The following is a 20033-nucleotide window of genomic DNA, read 5'->3' on the forward strand; positions in this document are numbered from 1 at the left end:
ACGCAATAATAGAACAAATAAATAAATTGAAGTATATGGTGCGTATACGTAATGTACGCAAGTGATATGTTATATATTACGTATACGCACCTTATGTACAATACGTAATGCAGTATTTTAGTTCATATTTATTATACAAATACTTTAAAAATACACACACAGTAATGAACAAAAGGTATCCTTTAAGCCCGCTTAAATAAAAAAGAACCACCTTCAGCCGCAGAATCCCTTCGATTTTGTTCTCTTTTTCGGTGTCTAATTAGAGGCTGACTAATTGATGAGTGGGCTCTGGGTAGGGAAAAAGCGAAGGACACAAGTGATTGACAAGCAGTTTCATTGTAAGGACAATGGCCGGACACTTCTTCATTCAGTGGAGTCAGTCGCGATGGCACAAAAAAAAAGAAGCCAGCAAATTGCTGTCCTTGTTTTTACATCGCCGGCAAACTTTTGTGCCCGCCTATCCTTTGTCCCTGAACCACCGCTCGCCATCCGCCCACGAAAACCACCCCCAAAAACCAACCCAAAAACCACCCGCTGACCACAATGTATGGCCGGGCATTATTCAAAGGACCCAGGACCCAGGACCCACTGGCAAATGCGATCCGCTTCGCTTCGCTCGCTGGTAAAACAAGCGCGAAAACATAATGAGCATATAAATAGACAAACAATCACCAGCCAGAGGACCATCGCACCACTCCCCACATCAAGGACCACCACGACCCGTTATCCACCACACGGCGAGGTGAGTTCCATGGTCGGCGGCCAAGGAAACCGTTAGTCGTGGGGAAGCCATGCTGTCGACCACATCGAAGGACCTCTTCTTTTTCTAAAAATTAGTTAAAGATTATGACTTAGAATGAGATTGCAAATAGGATCCTAAGATTGATAATATAACTTTTTTTTAAAGATTCATACTTATAAAAATTGTTACAATTGATTGAGAATGTATAAAGATAGGATCTTAAGATGCATAATATATTTTTATGTAAAGTTTCTTTGGGAATTACTTACAAAATATAACTCAGTATGAGATTGAAAAAAGTTAGGATCTTAAGATTGATAATATAATTTTTTAAGGATTCTATCTTAAAGATTCTATCTTATAAGTTACTTACAAAATATAACTCAGTATAAGATTGAAGAAAGTTAGGATCTTAAGATTGATCATATAACTTTTTTAAAGATTTTTCATTAAAAGTTACTTACAAAATATAACTCAGTATGAGATTGAAAAAAGTTAGGATCTTAGGATTGGTATCATACGTTTATGTAAAGTCTGACCATGCTGTTAATACCTAAAATAATTTATGCTGGCAATGACTTTATTGAAAATACTATGATAAATATATTAAAATTACAACAATGGTACAAGAGTAGTATTTTGGTAAATCATTTAAATAGGTATACAAGTGGTAAATAACATAACAAACCCTTAAAATGCAATCTAAATAATTGTTACTCGAAAAAGACAACCGACTTCAATCAATTTGTTTATTCATGTCATATTCGTCTGGTTCAATTTACCATAGAAATGGTTTTTTTAATTGCCTAACAAAACTATACACGCAATATTAAATAAATACAGCCCTTATCTATATTTGTTTCAAAAAATTTGGCAGTGAAAAGTGTTTTTATTCCATTTCGCGCTGCCAAAGTTTTTCAACCATGCTCCCCTTTTTTTCACATCGCTTTTGTTTCCAATTCAAACTTCTCACTCTCGCTCTATTTTGTTCTTTCTATTCTTTTGTTTTCCATGACGGCCCTCTGTTGTTTTTGCTCAATTTTTGTAGCTGTAAATCGAATTTGGACACGCTTAGATAACTTTCAGATTTATTTATTTAAAAATTTCAGACGGCAAGCTCGGCAATTTATTGGATACATTTACTGCTCGGATGGATCGATTTTGGTGGGTGGGCTTTCGTTTAAAAGATTGAATCATTTTGCAACGCTCAAAGCTATATATTCTGTAAGGCCAGTTGGGTTAAATGAGTCCTTTTAAAAAGCTGTGTGGGGTCGTAAATTGTTCTTGAATCGTATAAACTTTGATTTGAGTAGCTTGAACTGCAGCAGTGATTATAGATGGTAATGCTGGTAAATAAGCTTTTTGGCCTTACATTGTATACATATATCTATAGGACTGAGTGTCTGTGTGACCCATAATGCTCAACAAAATAGATTCGATTTGGCCACAACATTCAAACACAAATTCAAAGAGGTATCCCACTTCAAAATCGGAATCCAATAACCCAAGTTATGAAATCTAGAAATGCAGTTTTGGGTTCCCATTCTGAAAACCATTGGAAATCCGGAAAACTCGAAAATGAGAATGGGCTAAAATTTGGACCCTCCTTTAAAAGAAATATTCGAATGTAGAATATTAGAGAATTCAACCACAAATTCAAAGAGGTATCCCACTTCAAAATCGGAGCCCAATAACTCATGTTAAGGAATGTAGAATTGCACTGATACCTTTTTTTCCTGTTTATCTTTATATATCGTGAGATTTTAATGTTTTTAGTTTTAATATTGTATACTGAGTTGCAAAAGAAATGATCTTAATGTTGTCATCATATAAGCATAGAATCGAATCATAAATATTTTTACAAGATCTAGTGTGCCTTGGACAAAACTGTCAACTTGGATTGTTGAAATACTAAAGAAATTCAAATGTTTAGTCAGTCGTCTCTTGATAGTCGGTAAGGTTGGACCTGCTCTCTAAAATCCAAAATATTTAAAGGTTCTTTCGCCCAAAGTTTTCTAACGGAATAACCAGAAAAACAAAATTTATTATTTGGTTTTTCATTTTCTTTATTAAGAACTTGCACAACAAAGTGAGCGGCGAGAACAAATTCAGAGTAAGAAATATTTTTAATAATGAAAAAGCAGTCGCGATATATCTTGCACCTTTTCCTTCGAAATTTCGGCCATTTGAATACTAAAGTAGCATCGGTTCTTTCGTTGCATCAAAAATCGTTCGAAGATGTATTTAGTCAAAAATAGTATTCGAGACGATAAAGATTAAATCTTATGGCGTGACTTGCAGTTCTCGTGGAACATGAAAAAGGAGCGACGGACGTGGTGCCCCAGCCACTGCGGCGTCGCAGAGTGTTGAGCAGGGATCGGGATCAGGATCAAGATCAGGATCGGGATCTGCCACCTCCAGGCAGGCGGTGGAGCAGCTGTCGCTGGTCAGATCGCTGTTCTGCAGCAAGGAACCCTACTCCTCCTTGAGCAGGTGGATGCCAAGCACCAGGTACTCCCGCTGGCGCGCATCAAGAAGATCATGAAGCTGGACGAGAATGCCAAGATGATTGCCGGCGAGGCGCCGCTGCTGTTTGCCAAGGCCTGCGAGTACTTCATCCAGGAGCTGACCATGCACGCCTGGGTGCACACCGAGGAGAGCAGGCGGCGCACGCTTCAGCGCTCGGACATTGCCCAGGCCATCGCCAACTACGATCAGTTCGACTTCCTCATCGACATTGTGCCGCGCGAGGAGATCAAGCCGTCGTCGGCGCAAAAGGGCAAGGATGGCAGCAGTTCCAGTTCGAGTGGAATGGCGGGCTCGACCAGCAGTGCCGCCTCCACGTCCAACACAGCCACCTCCAATGCGGCCGCCTCCGTGGCTGGCAATGCTTCCGCCACCGTGGCTGGCAATGCTTCCGCCACGGGCACCTTTGTAGCCAGTGGATCCTCCGTACCTGCGGCCACGGCTGGCGGCCTAAAGCTGGACACCACGGGCGCAGCCAACGCCGCCGAGGTGCTCGGCTTCAGCACCGTCAATTCCGACATCTTCTCAGCGCAACTGCAGCAACAACAGCAGCAGCAGCAACATGCCGCCCAGCAGCAACAGCAACAACAACAGCAGCAACATCACCAGGCGCATCCACAGCAGGTCCAGATTATCCAGCAAGGTGCTGGTGGGCAACAGCTACAGTACTTCATCGCACTGCCCGGCCAGCAGGCGGCGCAGCTCGTGCAGCAAGTGCAACAGCAACCGCAGCCCACCCAGAACCATCTGCCCAACAGCCTGGGCATCAACATAGTGTCGGCCCAACAACCCACCCAGCAGTTGATCCTGACTGCCGGCCCCAACGGCCAGCTGACCGCCACGCCAGCGCCACAAACGGCCGCCCAGCAGCAGACGGCCCTGCTCCAGAATCTCGCCCAACAGCAACAGCAGCATCAGCAACAACAGCAGCAGCAACAGCAGCAGCAGCAACAGCAGGTTATCATCCCCACCCAGCTGCTGACGGCGCAGCAGCTGCTCCAGTTGGGCGGAGCACCCACGGTGGCCCACCAGCAGCAGCAGGTGCAAGTGCAGCAACAACAACAGCAGCAAGTCCAGGTGCAGGTCCAGCAGCAGCATGCCAATCTTAGCCAGAACAACGCCAGCGCGGTGGCCAGTGGCACGCCGATCTTCATAAACTCGACCATGACCAGTGCCCAGGCGGCGACGCAGGCGCAGCAGCAGGCGGCGCAACAGCAGCATCAGCAGCAACAGCAGGCGCAAACGATCTCCACCATGTCCGCGGATCGCACACTAACCGGCGGATTTCGGTAAAAGCTGGAAGAATTAAATCAAATCCGGACGGACAGACGGACAGTTGGCAATCATATCGAAGCATCGGGAGGCATTGGAATCGGGCATTGGCAACGGGCATTGATTGCGCCATCCCCTGTCATCCAGCACAATGTATAATATTATAGTTTATGTAGGTGTATACGATTGTATATCGGAGGAGATTATATATAGCTAGTGTCTAAGACGTAGGCATCTTTGTAGAAACGATTTCTCAATTGTAATTTATTGCTGACCCTCCCGCCCCCCTGGCTGCAGGTTTCACCTCCTCCAAACAAACACCGCCACCTCCACCACTTTTAAACCTAGCACTTAGAGAGAATAATGGGAAAACTAGTGTATGACGCGGATGCCACCGGTCCAAAGCATAACCCAGCGTTTCGCGTGGCATCCGCGGTTTATTATGTATTTGTACTTCTAACTAAGCTAAGCTCTGACAAACAATTATAAGCCACCAAGGACTATGTGCCAGAAACTGCTGCTCTGTGTTCACTTTCTGGCCAGGATCTTGTTGATGTCCTGCAGTTCGCGGGTGCTCCACGGTTCCAGGGGATCGGGCGGCGATTGCGTCTTTCGGGTGTAAGCCGATCGTCCCCGCTGGCTGCGCTCATCTGGATCATCACTTTGTTCTGGCGAAACTCTGCTTTGGAAGAGAGGGACTTAGAGAATGAAGTGAAGATATTATTACTCACTTATTCCTTCGACGAACGCGGGCACTTTTTGCCCGTCGAGCGGCCTCATCCTGCGCTGGCTGGCACTTGCGCAGATGGAACTGCTTCATGGTGGCGTGCACTTCCTCAGCTGTGGGCAGATCCTCACTGTCCGGCCCTCCATTGCCGTCCTCGGTCTCCACCTCGGCTTCCTGTTCGATGGTCAGCACCTCCTCCGCCACGGCCTCATCGAAGTGGAAACCCTGAGATTAAAGGTACAACTTGCATGAAATAATTCATTTAATTTTTACCCACTTACCGCTTCCTCATCCAAACCAGGTGGCGCCCACACCGAGGACATGGGTTGAAACTGACCGTGGCTGTGACCCTCGAATCCCGGCTGCTCCCGCCGGATATCCGCCTTGGACAAGGCGTTGTGCGTCCGCTTGGCCAGCGACAGCTTGCCCAGAATGGGTCCACCGCTGTCGCTCTCCTCGGTCTCCACCTCGGCCAGCATAGCCATGAACTCCTCCAGCTTCTTCGGATCGACGATATCCTTGGGGTCCTGAAACAAGTTGCTCAGATTTGATATGGGCAGGGGTAAGGCCATTAGGTCGGGAGGAGCATCTTGAGCTGCAGTGGGGGCAGGCGTTGCTGTGCCCGCTGTGGAGACCGGCAGTGGATCCATCTTTTTAGCCACCGGTGCCTGCGGCTGCGTCTTCATCGTTTGCTCCACCAAATCGAAGGCCTTGTTGGCCAGCTGCTGCAAGCCGGCGAAGTAGTGAGGATCATGGGTCTCTGGTCGCTGGTCCGACATCAGGATCAGCTCCCTGAAGGGATCCGGAGCTGGCGGCGCAGGCGGAGGAGCTGTCACCGTTCGCAGAACAATGCCATTGGACGAGGCTGGATCGTTGGCGAAGGCCAGCATGTCCATGGCGTTGGTGAAGTCCGAATCGGCGTGCAGGTTGTAGGGATCCTTGAGCTTCTGCTTGGCAATCTTCACGGGACTGGAGATGGAAGCCCGGCCCCACATGAGACGACGCATCTCCTCGCCGGTCATTCCGCGCTTCTTGAGCGCCGTCAGCGTCACACGACCCACACGCTGTTGAGGATTGGTCCGAAATCGTGTTGGAATGGTTAAAGTGACTAAGAGGCACTGCTTCATCTACTCTTACCTTCCAGTTGGAGACGGCTCCTTTGCGCTGCTTGGCCCTCGTTTTGCTCTTGCTCTTGATGACCATCACGCCGCGCACCTCAAATCCCGAATCGTCGGAGGGACCCAACGGAATGGAGTAGGCCTCCAGATAGCCCTTGGCATCTGCCTGCGGCACCGCACGCTCAAGGGTGACGACGATCTTGGCCCACTGCTTCATCCACTCCTTCTCCGACTGCTCGATCACGGTCACATAGGTGTTGCCCATCATGGCAATCAACATGTTGAGCAGCAGGATGGGCACAAAGATCATGAAGATGATGAACACGGTCTTGGAGAGATTGGGGTACGTGGTCTGGTTCAGATCGGGATACTGCAAGGGGAAATCTAATGTATACTACGAAAGGTACCCATGTTCAAGGCACCTCCTCACATTATAATCGCCCAAAGTGGTTTGGAAGAGGGCCATCCAGGTGCTGGTGTAGGTGTTGAACATGGTGGACTGCACCTGGGGATGTCCCTTGTACAGGAAGTAGAAGGCCTGCGAGAATCCACACAGCACAATGCAGTAGATAATGCCGAAGGTGAACATGTCACCCGTGATCATGGAGTAGATCATGGTCACAAAGGGACCCGTCAGCCGAATGGCACTAAAATGATCGCAATTCAGATGCCTTCGAGAGGAACTTGGTAATCTCACTCACCCAGCGAAGAACATTAGAAGGAACCATGAGCCCGGGACAGCAAAGATCAAGATGGCCTCCTCGGTATCGGTGTCACCAATCAAACGAAACGGAATGCACGCCAGGATCAGCAAATTGGAGAACAGGAAAATGGCCTTTGCCGGGGCATGGGACTAAGAAATGACAGTAGAACAAAGTATTAATTAATTAATTTTTTTTACCTAGTAATACATAGTAATAATTATTATGGTGTTGTTTATCTTTCAAATTTAAATTAAAGTTATAGGGAGTTTTAGTCCTTACAATATTGAAAAGCCTTTCAAATCACAATGATACTTCGAAAAGATTAATTAGACCCTCACCAGCTGCTTAAGAAATGCGGATAGTCCCTGGTTCTTGATCTCGTCGCCCTGCTGGAAAATTACGTAACTGAGAACTCCTGCCAAGGTGGCAAACTCTGCGCAATATCTAGCCACCGTTTGGGCACTATTCCCATCGTTTCCATTCCCGTTGTCCGTCTCCATTTCCTGAATAGCGGCTGTCAGTGATTCGGATCCCTCGGAGTCCTCTCCCTCGCCTTCACCATTGTGGGCGGGTCGCAAATAAACGGATACGGACAGGCACAGCAGATGGGTGGACAGGATGAGCAGGCGCTTCAAGAACTGGTTCTGCGCAAATGTCTTCCACTTCTCCTCCAGGAGGCGCTGGATGATGCCGCCGTCCAACATGTCCAGATGCTCCGGCTTGGTTCCGTTCAGGATGATAAACAAAGCGGAATTCCAATCTGTTTCAATAAGGTATTGATATTATTATAAACAAACAAATAACATATGTATAATATACAATGTATACATATATATTATTTTATAAAGATTATGTAGACCACATTCATGTATAGAAAATATTAAAATACCTAGGATACTTCTATAAGTACATATGTTGTCTCTTGTACTACTTCCTTTGTGTGGATGTAATCAATTTTATATTTAAAATCATTACACATAATCTTCATAATTGTATACTCATAATCAATATGTAGGAGATCTTAGAAGAGACTTTTTAAAATAATGATTCTTTTTGATAGGACTCATTGATGTCCTTCTTTTTGACAGTACTCACTAGTCCTTCCGTCCGGCAGCAGTGTGTCCAGCGCATTGAGGGGGTATCCAGAGCAGGTGATGTTACTGTACCGCCAGAACTCGCGGGCGGACAGCTCCAACATCTCGCGGAACAGCTCCTCGCGGCCCAACTTACAGGCCAGGGTGAGGGGAGTGAGTCCCGTCTGGTTGACAATGCCATTCTTGGCCGGCGTCTTGGGATGCCGCAGGGCGTAGCCGAACATGTCCAGCTTGTCGCACACCACCACCATGTGCAGGATCATGTTGCCAAAGGAGTCCTGGGCATCCGGGTCGGATCCGCAGTCCACCAGCAGATTGTAGACACTCTCGTTGGCACAGCAGGCGGCCCAGGCCAAGGGATACTCACCCATGTAGGCCAGTCCCTCGTAGTCGGTGCTCTTGGCCGGATGAGCCCGCTGCTGGTCACGGGGCAGGAAGAAGCTGCCGATTGCCCGCTGATTGATATTCGCGCCGGCCTCGATCAGATCCGCCACCAGCTCGTTGTTGCTGTAGGCTATGGACAGATGCAGGGCACTCGCGCCCAGATACTCCTCGCCCTCCATCACGTCCAGTGCCAGGTTGGGGAACACACGGAGCAGCACGCGCGCCAGCTTGGTGTGCACCTTCGAATCGCAGATGATCAGCACATGGAGCAGACTCTCGCCCAGGGCGCCGCGGTATTGCATCTGCCAGCAGGCCTTGTGGTCCTCCCACTTGCCCAACGGATCGTGGATGGACAGCGACGCCTCAATGGGTATGGTCACCTCGGTGTGGTCGCGGTACTTCCAGCGCAGGAACTCCGCCCGGTTGATCACCTGTCCCTTGCCATCGTTGTACATGAATACACCGAACTGCTCGCGGATTAGCTGCTCCACGGCAATCAGTCCGCCCGAGTTGATGGCGTCGATGAGGTCGCCACCTGGCCAGGATTGGTGATTATTAGTACAGTCTTCATTACATCTATATATATAAATCATCGTGTGGCATACCCACATCCAATAAATACCTACACGTACGTTTTCACCCAAACAAAGTACTTTTTCAATGTTTCGGGGTCACCAAATACTATCCCTACCATAATCAAGGATATGGATTATATAACTTTCGCATCTAACTAACTAAAATGTATTAACTTTAATCTACTACTAAATGTAAATAATGAATGAACAACAAATTCGCAGGTTATAGTTCTGGATGTGTCATATTTGGGTCACTTATCTGGAAGCTTTTGAAAACTTAGATCATCTTTAAGACGATGATGCCTGATAAAAATAAAATTAAATTAAAAACTTTTAGAGGTATGCTTACTAAATGTCGGATTTCAATAAGTCACGTTAACAGGGTAAAGGAAAAGTCTGGGGCACCCTTATACAATGCTTAAAATTAGTAAATCGGGGTCACCAAATTCCTTACCTCTTTTGTAGTCCGCCAGCTTGTAGAGCAGGCACTTGCAGGCGGTGGCCGAGGATTGCGAGATGACGGCATCTAAGATGGCCCCGGGCTTCATCTCCGGCGCCTTCTTGCGAAGGCATTTTTTCAGCAGGAACTTCATATCCGCCGCCTGGACTCCAATCCGTGCTGCAGCTCCGACTTCAACTGGCCTTTCGGTGAAATTCGCAAAACCTTCTTTGCTTGTTTGTTCGATGACCCATGATATGAAAAGCCAGAAAGACAACCCGTTGTCCTGGTAACCCACCTGCCAAACCCATCACAAGTAAACTGTTTAAAGCCAGTTCGATTCCAGCTAAGATAAATTGGTATATATATGTTAGACATACGAAGTGCAGTTTTGGGTTCCCTTTCTGAAAGCCATTGGAAATTCGGAAAAATCTTACATGAGGACGGGCTAAATTTAAAATGATATATTCAAATGTAGAATATTAGATATTTCAACAACAAACTCATAGAGGTATCCCATAAGAAAATCGGGATCCTATAACTCACGTTATGAAATCTAGAAGTGCAGTTTTGGGCACCCATTCTAAAAGCCATTGGAAATCTGACATGAGAGTGGGCTAAAATTTTGACCCTCTTTTAAAATAAATATTTAAATGTATTAGGGAATACAACCTATTGTTATCATATACGTGGTTGCAAAGATAAATATCATAATGTTGAAATCATGTAAGCATAGAATCGAGTTATAAATATTTTGACAAGATCTAGTGTGCCCTGGTCACAACTGTCAACTTGAATTGTTGAAATACTAAAGAAAATGAAACGTTTAGTCATTCGCCACTCAAAAGTCGTCGAGGATAGACCTGCTCTCTAAAACAAAATATTTTAAGTGTCTTTCGCCAAAAGTTTACAAACGGAATAACCAGAAAAACAAAATTTATTATTTGGTTATTTCATATTTCTTATCAATAACGTGCACAAAAAGTGAAATTAAATGTTGAGCAGGGATCGGGATCGGAATCGGGACCTGCCGCCTCATTGAAACTGTGGTGCCCATGCCTGTAAGGCTGATTTCCGTACGACTTTCTCAACAGTTCACATTAATTTTTCCTGTAATTGTTTTGTAAAATATAACTCATTTTTAGTGCTACTTCAAAATACATCCATCCTGCCCGTAGCATCTGGAAGCTTCTCCTTATACTCATGCATCCTCTCGGACATCAGCGGTTTGCAGCCCTCGTCCTTGAAGAACATGACAATGGCCTGGAACAAAGACGGAGAATGTCATCGTTTTTGATATCCCTAATGTGGGTGCGCAGTATTGAATCTGGATATTGGCAAGTAAAGAGGCAAGGAACGTGAAGCTTAGGCTGGAAGAATGCGGGCTTCTAGCTATGTCCAGTGATTTCTTCGCAGATCGTCGATGGCCTTATCCAGCATGGCGGCTAGGGTCTCCAGGAGGTAATCATAATAATATATCTAAAGAAAAAGTAAAGTAATTTAAAAATTGTCTGCATTAGCCACTTACATACAAAGGTGTGGGATACATCCTGCCTGTAGCATCTGAAACAGTCATCAGAGATCCACTTTGCGAGAGACTTCTCGACTGGCTGCTCAGACTTTCTCACCAGAATTCTAGTCAAGTGTGCGTACAGTGGTCTCCCAGCACTTCTCCTCTTGCGAATACCTCATCTAGTGTGCCCTGGACACAACTGTCAACTTGAATTGTTGAAATACTAAAGAAAAGGAAACGTTTAGTCATTCGCCACTCAAAAGTCGTCGAGGATAGACCTGCTCTCTAAAACAAAATATTTTAAAAAACCAAATAATAAATTTTGTTTTTCTGGTTATTCCGTTTGTAAACTTTTGGCGAAAGACATTTCGGCGAAAGACATTTCGCCAAAAGTTTACAAACGGAATAACCAGAAAAACAAAATTTATTATTTGGTTTTTTAAAATATTTTGTTTTAGAGAGCAGGTCTATCCTCGACGACTTTTGAGTGGCGAATGACTATCCCTAATGTGGGTGCGCAGTATTGAATCTGGAAATTGGCCAGTAAAGAGGCAAGGAACCTGAAGCTTAGGCTGGAAGAAGCATGGCGGCTAGGATCTCCAGGAGGTAATCATAATAATATATCTAAAGAAAAAGTAAAGTAATTTAAAAATTGTCTGCATTAGCCACTTACATACAAAGGTGTCGGATACATCCTGCCTGTAGCATCTGAAGCACTCCTATTCATCAGAGAGACTTCTCGACTGGCTGCTCGGACTTTCTCACCAGAATTCTAGTCAAGTGTGCGTACAGTGGTCTCCCAGCACTTCTCCTCCTGCGAATACCTCATCCAGCAGCATGTGCCAGAGCCATGGTGCTGTAGGACTCCTCTACTGGAAAGATGCCCGGCTGGCGGATGCAGTTCATAACCTCTTGCACTATGCTGATCCGATAATGTAATTTCGTTAAGCAGCATTGTAGAATGCCTCGCCTCGGAGGACACGAATGGCATACAGATGTGAACGATGATGTCCTCGATGCGATTTTCCCTCTACCACTCAGCTTTGGTTATTTCGGCCAGAGTCCAGATCATGAGTACCAATTCAATCTTCGGGTAGTTATGGCAGTCTGACTGGATGATATTAACTTAGGTGCGGACCCTTCTCTCTGCAGCTGGCTGCAGGAATACGGGGGTCCCGCACCCATTCTCTCGAGATTGTTGGATCTTGCGATAATGGGTGCGGGGCTCTCCGTATTCCATGCTTTCGTGGCATACCTATGGTTTTATGGCCAGCTTCAGAGAAATGGCCCGCACCTCCGTTAATATCATCATCCAGCCGGACTGCCACAACTCACCGAAAACTGAATTTGTACTCGTCAAAATGTTTCTGGACCATTTGGCTGATATAACTAAAACTGAATGGTGGAGGGAGAATGACATCGACTACGTCATCGTTCGCATCTATATACCTTCGTGTCCCTTGTGGAGAGAAATTAATTACAGCCAATATTAAGAGAATTCAAAAGAAATCAAACACGACATAAAAAATTATTTAAAAAATGGTCATTTCGCCTTTTTCTTTTATATTTAAATGTAGAATATTGGGGAACTATATGTAAAGAGTTATCCCACTGCAAAATCAGAATAAAATAACTAAGTTATGGAAACTGACAACCGAAAGATGTCTGGTTGGTTGAGAATCGGACTTCTCTGTGGAACAATGCACTTCCTAAAAAATGATCATTGAATTGAGTTAGTAGTTGATAAGTAAAGTAGTACTTATACTTTATAAGTAATATCATCACTTTTTCGTATTTACGCTTGTTTGTCGCGTAAATAAAATGTTATTTCAACTGATTAATAATTAAATCTCACTATTATAGGTTTCAAAGTTGGAACACTTATCTAATTGTTGGTAAGTTTTGCAAGCAAATACATTTTTTAAAATCTTAAATATATATTTCAACATTGCAAACAGTGGAAAATAGGGAAATATTTTATGTTCTTTTTTTGATACTTTTAATGATTACATTTTGGTGTCGAAAATGACCCTCCTTAAAAAGAAATAATCGAATGTAGAATATTAGGAAATTCAACCACAAAATCGTAGAAGTATTCTACTTCAAAATCGGAATACAACAACAACATGTATGCAATCTAGAAGTGCCCTGATATCCTTTATTTTTTGAGGTTTCCTTTATATATCCTAAGACTTAAATGTTTTTGGTTTTGTTGCAAAAGCAACGACCTTAATGTTGTCATCATATAAGCATAGAATCGAGTCATAAGTATTTTTACAAGATCTAGTGTGCCTTGGACACAACTGTCAACTTGGATTGTTGAAATACTAAAGAAATTCAAACGTTTAGTCAGTCGTCTCTCGAAAATCGGCGAGGTAAGACCTGCTCTCTAAAATCCAAAATATTTAATATTAATATATAATGTTATTTTCGTCCAAAGTTTTCAAACGTAATAACCATATAATCGTAATCGTAATAAGCATATAATCGAGTCATAAGTATTACAAGATCTAGTGTGCCTTGGACACAACTGTCAACTTGGATTGTTGAAATACTAAAGAAATTCAAACGTTTAGTCAGTCGTCTCTCGAAAATCGGCGAGGTAAGACCTGCTCTCTAAAATCCAAAATATTTAATATTAATATATAATGTTATTTTCGTCCAAAGTTTTCAAACGGAATAACCAGAAAAACAAAATTTATTATTTGGTTTTTCATTTTTTTTATCAAGAACGTGCTCAACAAAATGAGCGGCGAGAACAAATTCAGAGTAAGAAATATTTTTAATAATAAAAAAGCAGTCGCGATATCTTGCACCTTTTCTTTCGAAATTTCGGCTATTCGAATACTAAACTAGCATCGGTTCTTTCGTTGCATCAAATATCGTTCTAAAATATATTTATTCTAATATTTTATTCGAGACGATATGGATTAAATCTTATGGCTTGACTTGCAGTTCTCGTGGAACATGAAAAAGGAGCGGCGGACGTGGTGCCCCAGCCACTGTGGCGTCCCAGAGTGTTGAGCAGGGATCGGGATCAGGATCGGGATCAGGTTCAGGATCAGGATCAGGATCAAGATCAGGATCGGGATCTGCCACCTCCAGGCAGGCGGTGGAGCAGCTGTCGCTGGTCAGATCGCTGTTCTGCAGCAAGGAACCCTACTCCTCCTTGAGCTCCTGGATGAACGAAAGGGCGCTCCATCTCCGTATTTTAGATGTTTGAGATGGGTCCTCCATATATTTTACGCTTACCTATTGCCGGCAGCCGGGTTATCCATAGTAGGAGACCTGTTCTTTGGTGTTGCTGTTAGAGGCGCAAGCATCCTGGGATACGTAAAATTGGCAGTACAGTGACATTTGTCTGCACAGGAGTCCTGAGACCCATTGAATTGGCAGTACTGCGACTCTGGAGGGTTCCCAATTCCCTGCACTTGGCTATAAGTAGCTTAGGTGGTTGAGAAATGGGAATCCGGTAGAGTCGCAGTACTGCCGATTCTGAGCCTCGGCAGTCCTGTGCAGAGAAAAGTCACTGTGCTGCCAGTTTTAGGTGTCTCAGGACTCCTGTGGCTCTAGCAGTATCGCCAAAGAACAGGTCCGTTGCTATGAAAACCCGGCAGCCGGCGATAGGTAAGCGTTACATATAGGGGCATCCTAAATATCATCTTTAATTTGGTGAAAAGCCTAGCGGAGAAAGGCTCAGCAAGTGTCTTATCGCTAACTACACACGCCAGGTGGAAAAGCGGTGAACAAAAAGGATAACCTACGCTTATGAGTGCTTCCTCCCATAAATCAATTCAGAAGTGATGAAAAACTACAACTGGAAATAGAACTGGCTTCATGAAGTCATAGCAATGTACAATAAAGTCAAAATAAAAATTTTTGGTGTAAAGTATATTAAAATTAAGTTAAAAATATTTACAAAAATATTTGAATATATATATATATATATATATATATATAAATATCGAAATTAAAAGTCAACCAATATGAGAATTTTCTAAATTTATAACTAGAAAATCCGCAGAAATTTACTTGAGAGGAAAATATGTCAAATAAACATAAAAAATTATCAATGCTTACAATTATCAACGCTTTTTTTAATTTTTCAATTAAATTTAATATAATTGCCTTGCTGTACAATTTGCTTTTATGCAGGCAAATCTGTCGTGGACATTTATTATCGGGATTCGGTAAGTAATTTTGATATTAGCTGGTGAAGATGGCAATGCTGCTTTTAATTTCAACTTGGCAATGCTGCAAAATCTTTATTTAGCTGGCAACCCTGTCACAGACTTGTATCTTCGGAATTCGTTTGTGGCTTAAAGTTAACGTACTTCCCCCGACAGTTCCCAAAACTTTCATTATGCCAACTGTTTTCTTAAGTGGTCTCCCCCCTCGCAGCACCCACTATTGTTGTTTCGTTCCAATGTGTACGCATAACATTGCATTACCACAATGACCACTCGGATTCCACTCTCTTCGTCCCCGTTCTCACATTGTTGCGTCTTACATTTTCATTAACTTAAAATAACAACCGAAAGTTGTGCATCCGAAACCGGAACTCCTGCTACAGTGGGGCTCTTCCAGCAGCTCCTTCTCATCCACCCCCTCCCTTTTAGCCTCAAAAAAGTGGGGCAAAGGAGTGCGAAGAGCCCCACTTCATACATAAACATTAGCCGGCGTACAATATTTTTTGATATGCCCGGTCCAGCTGTGTTCCATTTCCCCCCAAAAAGCCCCCAAAAAACCACCCGAGCCAAGCGTAACGTGCAATTTTTATTATTATAGCCAGGAACTTGCTACATGTCAGGCTGCCTAGACACCGTTGTTAACTTTTGCTGCCCAGCAAAACGGGCATATTCCTCACACCCCCTACCAAAATCTCTCAACTTTTTTCCCAAGAATATTTCCCATTGATTTAGGCAGATCGGTGGATTTTGAAACTGATTGCATTACAAGTAATAAGATATAAAAGTTCCTGATTTTGTTATTAAAGTAATCATAGGAAATGACGTATGATACTTTCCTAGATTTAATTCTAAGATTGCATTATCAAACATTTATAGAAATTTTATTTAATTACATAGATGTAAGAGTGGCCAGATCAGGATGTTTTTTAACCAACTTTTGGTAAAATACCAAAAATAAAAATTTAGTTATAAATAAAACTGGGTATATCTTAGTAGACTATACCTACGTTAAAAACATTTCTTTAAGCATTCCAACTTGTACGCAGAACTTTTGTCCTGCAATTGGAGTGGACAAAGGGACACAGGGACATACGGACAAAACGGACAAACGGACAAAACGGACAAACGGACAAACGGACAAACGGACAAACGGACAAGTAAAACGCCCACGAACTCATATGTGGCAAGGCGTTGGAAATGTTTGCCCGGCAAGTTTTTGCCTTTCGACCCCTTTCGGACTATTCCAAAGTATTTTTGGTCAAATTAAAAAACATTTTACAATTGTCTGCTGCATCCTAGGTGAGTGGGCAGAAGTTGGATTTTGTGTTTTCGTGTCTTCCGGGGACCCCCAAGAAGTGAGTGGCCCAAAATGTTTACACTTTGTCTTGGCCAAAGTCGGGGATCGCTGGCCGTTTTCCCAGTTCATTGCTTTCTCGAGTCGTCGAGTCGTGGTGGCAACTTCAACTATTTTCCTTCTCACTTGCCAAAAAGTTTGCCTTTCCTTCTTGCCTTCTTCCTGTAGCCCAATATTTTTATGAGGATGGGGCTTTTTTTTTGTTTTCGGGATGGTCTTAACGTCTTTTTGCTTTCTAAGGTGTTTTTTTTGGGGGGGGGGGGGGCAACGCTTTTTTGGTAATTAGTTAGCAACTAGTTAGCTGCAAATTTCTTTCTTGTCCCTGCGGTTTGCTTGCCAAGTTAATATGCGGCTTCCATGTGACATTATCGTTAGGGCTCCACAATACCCACTCCCCAACGATTTTGAGCCTTCGTGGCAAAAGTTTTCACCCCGCTGAAGAGCAACAAAGCAGAAACTTTGAAGTGCAAGTTTGCTTTTTATATCGCTGCAACGACAACAAGAAACTTTTCTCAGTTTCGTACACAAATAATTGCATAAATTATTACAATTTGCAGTAATTCATACCTGAAACTATGAACTGACAGGACACCTAAAGAAAAGTCGAGGGGAAAAGGTCTTTGGTAGGGGTAACGCCCACTAAAATAAAGGTTCATGGAAAGGGCATGAAGAAATGACAAGAAAGCGAACATTTACACAATGACAGTATTGTTAATAGTTCTTATGGTTTTAGAAACACATGATACTTCCATTGTCAAAGCCAAAAATATTTTTAAAAATATTTATATATTTATTAAAGATGATAATAAAGTTTTCAAAAATTTAAACTAACATAGCGGAGTAGTACTAAATGCGGGGACTTCGACTACGTATTTTTTGTAGGTTAACTTAATACAACAATATATATTAAGTTTGCTTTTAGATATCATTGTATAAATATATATAAATCATTTATATAAAGGTAAATATTTATTGAGTATTAAATATTTCATAAAATAATTAAAAAAAAAATAGTTCTTGAACTGAAATACTTATATTGATTATATTTTTCATAACTAAAGTGTTTCAAGTTCTTCAAGATGAAGTTTGCTGGTTGAATTTGCGCCAACTTAACAGTTATAATCTAAACAACAGTAAACAAAATTAGCAAGACCATTACTATTCTATCTTGTGGGCGTGGCTCGGACCATTAAGCTGGCTTTCAGTTTTATTAGCGCGATTTCCGCTTCCGGCGCTTGTCTTTGCCAGCTGAAATAATAACCATAATCGTGGGGATAAAGCGCAACCAAATGGCAACAGAGATAGCAATGGCACCACCCGTAATTGTCATGCCACGCAGCAATCTCGAATCTCAAGAAGACTACCAAAAAAGCAAAAACCTCAGCGAAAAGCATTTGCACTTGAAGTTTCGTCGCTAATTGCGCGCAGAATACTCTCAGCCAAAAATATTCTTTGAAGCTTGCCGCCTCAGCTCATTGAAATATTCGCATTTGTTTGCATAATTTCGCAGCTCCACATGGCTGCTGATTTTCAATTTAGTCCTCAATGAGCACAAGTTTTTTGGGAAAGGAGTTAGCTTCTAAGTGCTTTGATTTCCCCTCGCCATTTCATAATTTCTTCCTCAGCCAATAATGTAGTCGTTTGCAACTAAATATCGTCTGCTATCAGCAAAGTCACATTTAATATGCAAATTAGCAAAATAAATATTTACCATATTAGATATCTATACATATTTAAACCACAAACTGATTTGTATATATTTTCATACTGATAATTATCAATTATAATTGCAGACTTTAATCACAGACATCAACAAAGCTAAGCTGTATAGGGAATAATATGGAAATTCATCATACAACATTTAAAGGGGCTTCCAACTTTAAATAAATTTTAAAAATACATAAGTATTCGTAAGTATTTGTTTAAAATAAAGCCTTAAATTGGTACGACACTCGTCTCATTATGTCATTTGTCAGATTTGTGAGAATTTTGGCAATCGCTTGGAACATTTCCCTGGCAACATTTCCCTCCTTCACTGACTTTTTCTCACCCCCTCCTGAAATGTTTGGCTTGCACATATATTGCCGTAATTTGTATGTTGGTATAAAATGCAAAAGTTTTGTCATTAAGCCTTTTTAATAATAAATTACATATAATGGAGGGCGGGAATGTGGAACGGGGTTTTTGGGGCTGGAGTAACCGGAGTCTGACGAGCGTGTTGCCATTGACCCGTGGCATTTTGTCGTCGTTTCGCCAGTGAAACTTTTACGAGTCCTGCATCCTGGCTGCTGTTCCATCATCGTCGTGTGCTCTCCATGGAAATCAGATTTATTACATAATTATGCACAAAGTAACGACCATGTATGCGGGGCGGGGGCCACATCTCTGAAGGAATCTATAATCTATGGGTCCCCGACAGTTTGTTAAAAGCAAACGTAGCTATCAAGTCTTCACCCTGCATCACGTATACGCCGTGTGGTTCCCTTTGCTGTGGCAATACAATTGAATGGCCCAAAAAGTAGACTGCTGCCCACCATTCCATTCTTGGTCCATTTCTGAGCTGACCACCAGGAATCCGAATGGGATGGGCTCGGGAAATTGGCCGGCATTTCGACCGCATGCAATTGACAGAGAGTTCATCATTGGGTTGCTGGCCAAAATTTCACTCCGCATTTCCGCAGCGAACTGAAAAGTGGATACAAATGCATTGCCTACTCATTTTTCCGCACAAATTCAGTACATTTGTGTCAGAGCTGCAGTCGCAGAAAGTGTGCCACATGCAGGCGTATTCAGTATGCACTGCGAAAAAATATGACAACCTAATTACAAGATAAGTAGCAATCTTGGTTGTTAAAAAATAAATAAATTAAATTTCTATTAGAAATGTATCGTTCAACATCCTGTCTTGTTATTATTATTATTTTCCTTACGATACTTGCATTGTTTTTTAAATCCAACTTTTTTTATTCAAGTGCACTGATGCCATATTGCGGTGCTAAAATGGGCCATCCTCTCATGATTCTTCTCTGCAATGATTTTCACTTCATGGAAAAAAGAAACTGTACAGAGTTGGTGGGCTGCCATATTTCCTGCCATTAGCCGGTGAAAGTAACAACAAAATTTTCCCAACCAACCTTTTCCTTCCAAATGCCAATTTATTTATACAAAAACAGAAGCCCTTGTTTTATTTGTTTTTGTTTCAGCTACTGATATATCTACCTCTTCTGATTTCGACCAATTAAGTGCAGAATTTTCTTATGTAATGAACTGTTTGCGGCTGTAAAAATAGATAAATATCTGCCACCCCCAAAAAAAAAACCAGTAGGCCAACATTTTTGCAGCAGGTGTGAGCCAAGAACAATAAAAACCAAGCAACAAAGGGATGCAAATGTGAA

At 42.7% G+C, this 20033-nt stretch overlaps 2 protein-coding genes and 2 long non-coding RNA genes across 6 annotated transcripts; 3 read left to right on the forward strand and 1 right to left on the reverse strand.

Annotated features, from left to right (window-relative positions):
• The first annotated feature begins 347 nt into the window (after nucleotides 1-347).
• LOC119555922 (nuclear transcription factor Y subunit gamma-like) lies at nucleotides 348-5054 on the forward strand. The gene is made up of 2 exons (XM_037867621.1): nucleotides 348-375; nucleotides 3117-5054. The coding sequence occupies exons 1-2, from the start codon at nucleotides 348-350 to the stop codon at nucleotides 4559-4561; spliced, it is 1473 nt and encodes a 490-aa protein (XP_037723549.1). The 3' UTR covers nucleotides 4562-5054.
• Nucleotides 5052-9763, reverse strand: LOC119557536. The gene is made up of 9 exons (XM_037870307.1): nucleotides 9597-9763; nucleotides 8185-9102; nucleotides 7428-7849; nucleotides 7087-7238; nucleotides 6816-7032; nucleotides 6405-6755; nucleotides 5549-6331; nucleotides 5272-5492; nucleotides 5052-5219 (listed from the first exon to the last, which is right to left on the reverse strand). Exons 1-9 carry the CDS (start codon nucleotides 9733-9735, stop codon nucleotides 5069-5071), a joined length of 3354 nt encoding a protein of 1117 aa, XP_037726235.1. The 5' UTR covers nucleotides 9736-9763; the 3' UTR covers nucleotides 5052-5068.
• Nucleotides 9764-10438: 675 nt separating this feature from the next.
• Nucleotides 10439-11370, forward strand: LOC119557009. 3 transcript variants are annotated; one of them, XR_005220019.1, is made up of 3 exons: nucleotides 10439-10693; nucleotides 10760-11042; nucleotides 11102-11370. It is a non-coding gene; the product is annotated as an uncharacterized LOC119557009 (long non-coding RNA). The 3 variants fall into 3 exon arrangements; XR_005220021.1 differs by having other exon boundaries at nucleotides 10439-10657; nucleotides 10727-11042; XR_005220020.1 differs by having other exon boundaries at nucleotides 10439-10642; nucleotides 10727-11042.
• A 2171-nt stretch (nucleotides 11371-13541) lies between these two features.
• On the forward strand, nucleotides 13542-14555 carry LOC119557444. Its single transcript, XR_005220074.1, has 3 exons — nucleotides 13542-13696; nucleotides 13762-13863; nucleotides 14050-14555. It is a non-coding gene; the product is annotated as an uncharacterized LOC119557444 (long non-coding RNA).
• Nucleotides 14556-20033: the final 5478 nt, after the last annotated feature.

The sequence above is a fragment of the Drosophila subpulchrella genome, chromosome X (assembly GCF_014743375.2).
Source record: "Drosophila subpulchrella strain 33 F10 #4 breed RU33 chromosome X, RU_Dsub_v1.1 Primary Assembly, whole genome shotgun sequence".
NCBI classification, from domain to species: domain Eukaryota; kingdom Metazoa; phylum Arthropoda; class Insecta; order Diptera; family Drosophilidae; genus Drosophila; species Drosophila subpulchrella.

Coding starts and splice junctions, on each gene's coding strand:
- LOC119555922 (XM_037867621.1), top strand. CDS start 348: ATGGCCGGACACTTCTTCATTCAGTGGA. Junction 376..3,116: donor ACACTTCTTCATTCAGTGGA/GTCAGTCGCGAT, acceptor AGTGTTGAGCAG/GGATCGGGATCAGGATCAAG.
- LOC119557536 (XM_037870307.1), bottom strand. CDS start 9,735: ATGAAGTTCCTGCTGAAAAAATGCCTTCGCAAGAAGGCGCCGGAGATG. Junction 7,850..8,184: donor GCTGCCGGACGGAAGGACTA/GTGAGTACTGTC, acceptor TTATTGAAACAG/ATTGGAATTCCGCTTTGTTT. Junction 7,033..7,086: donor CTTCTAATGTTCTTCGCTGG/GTGAGTGAGATT, acceptor CGATCATTTTAG/TGCCATTCGGCTGACGGGTC.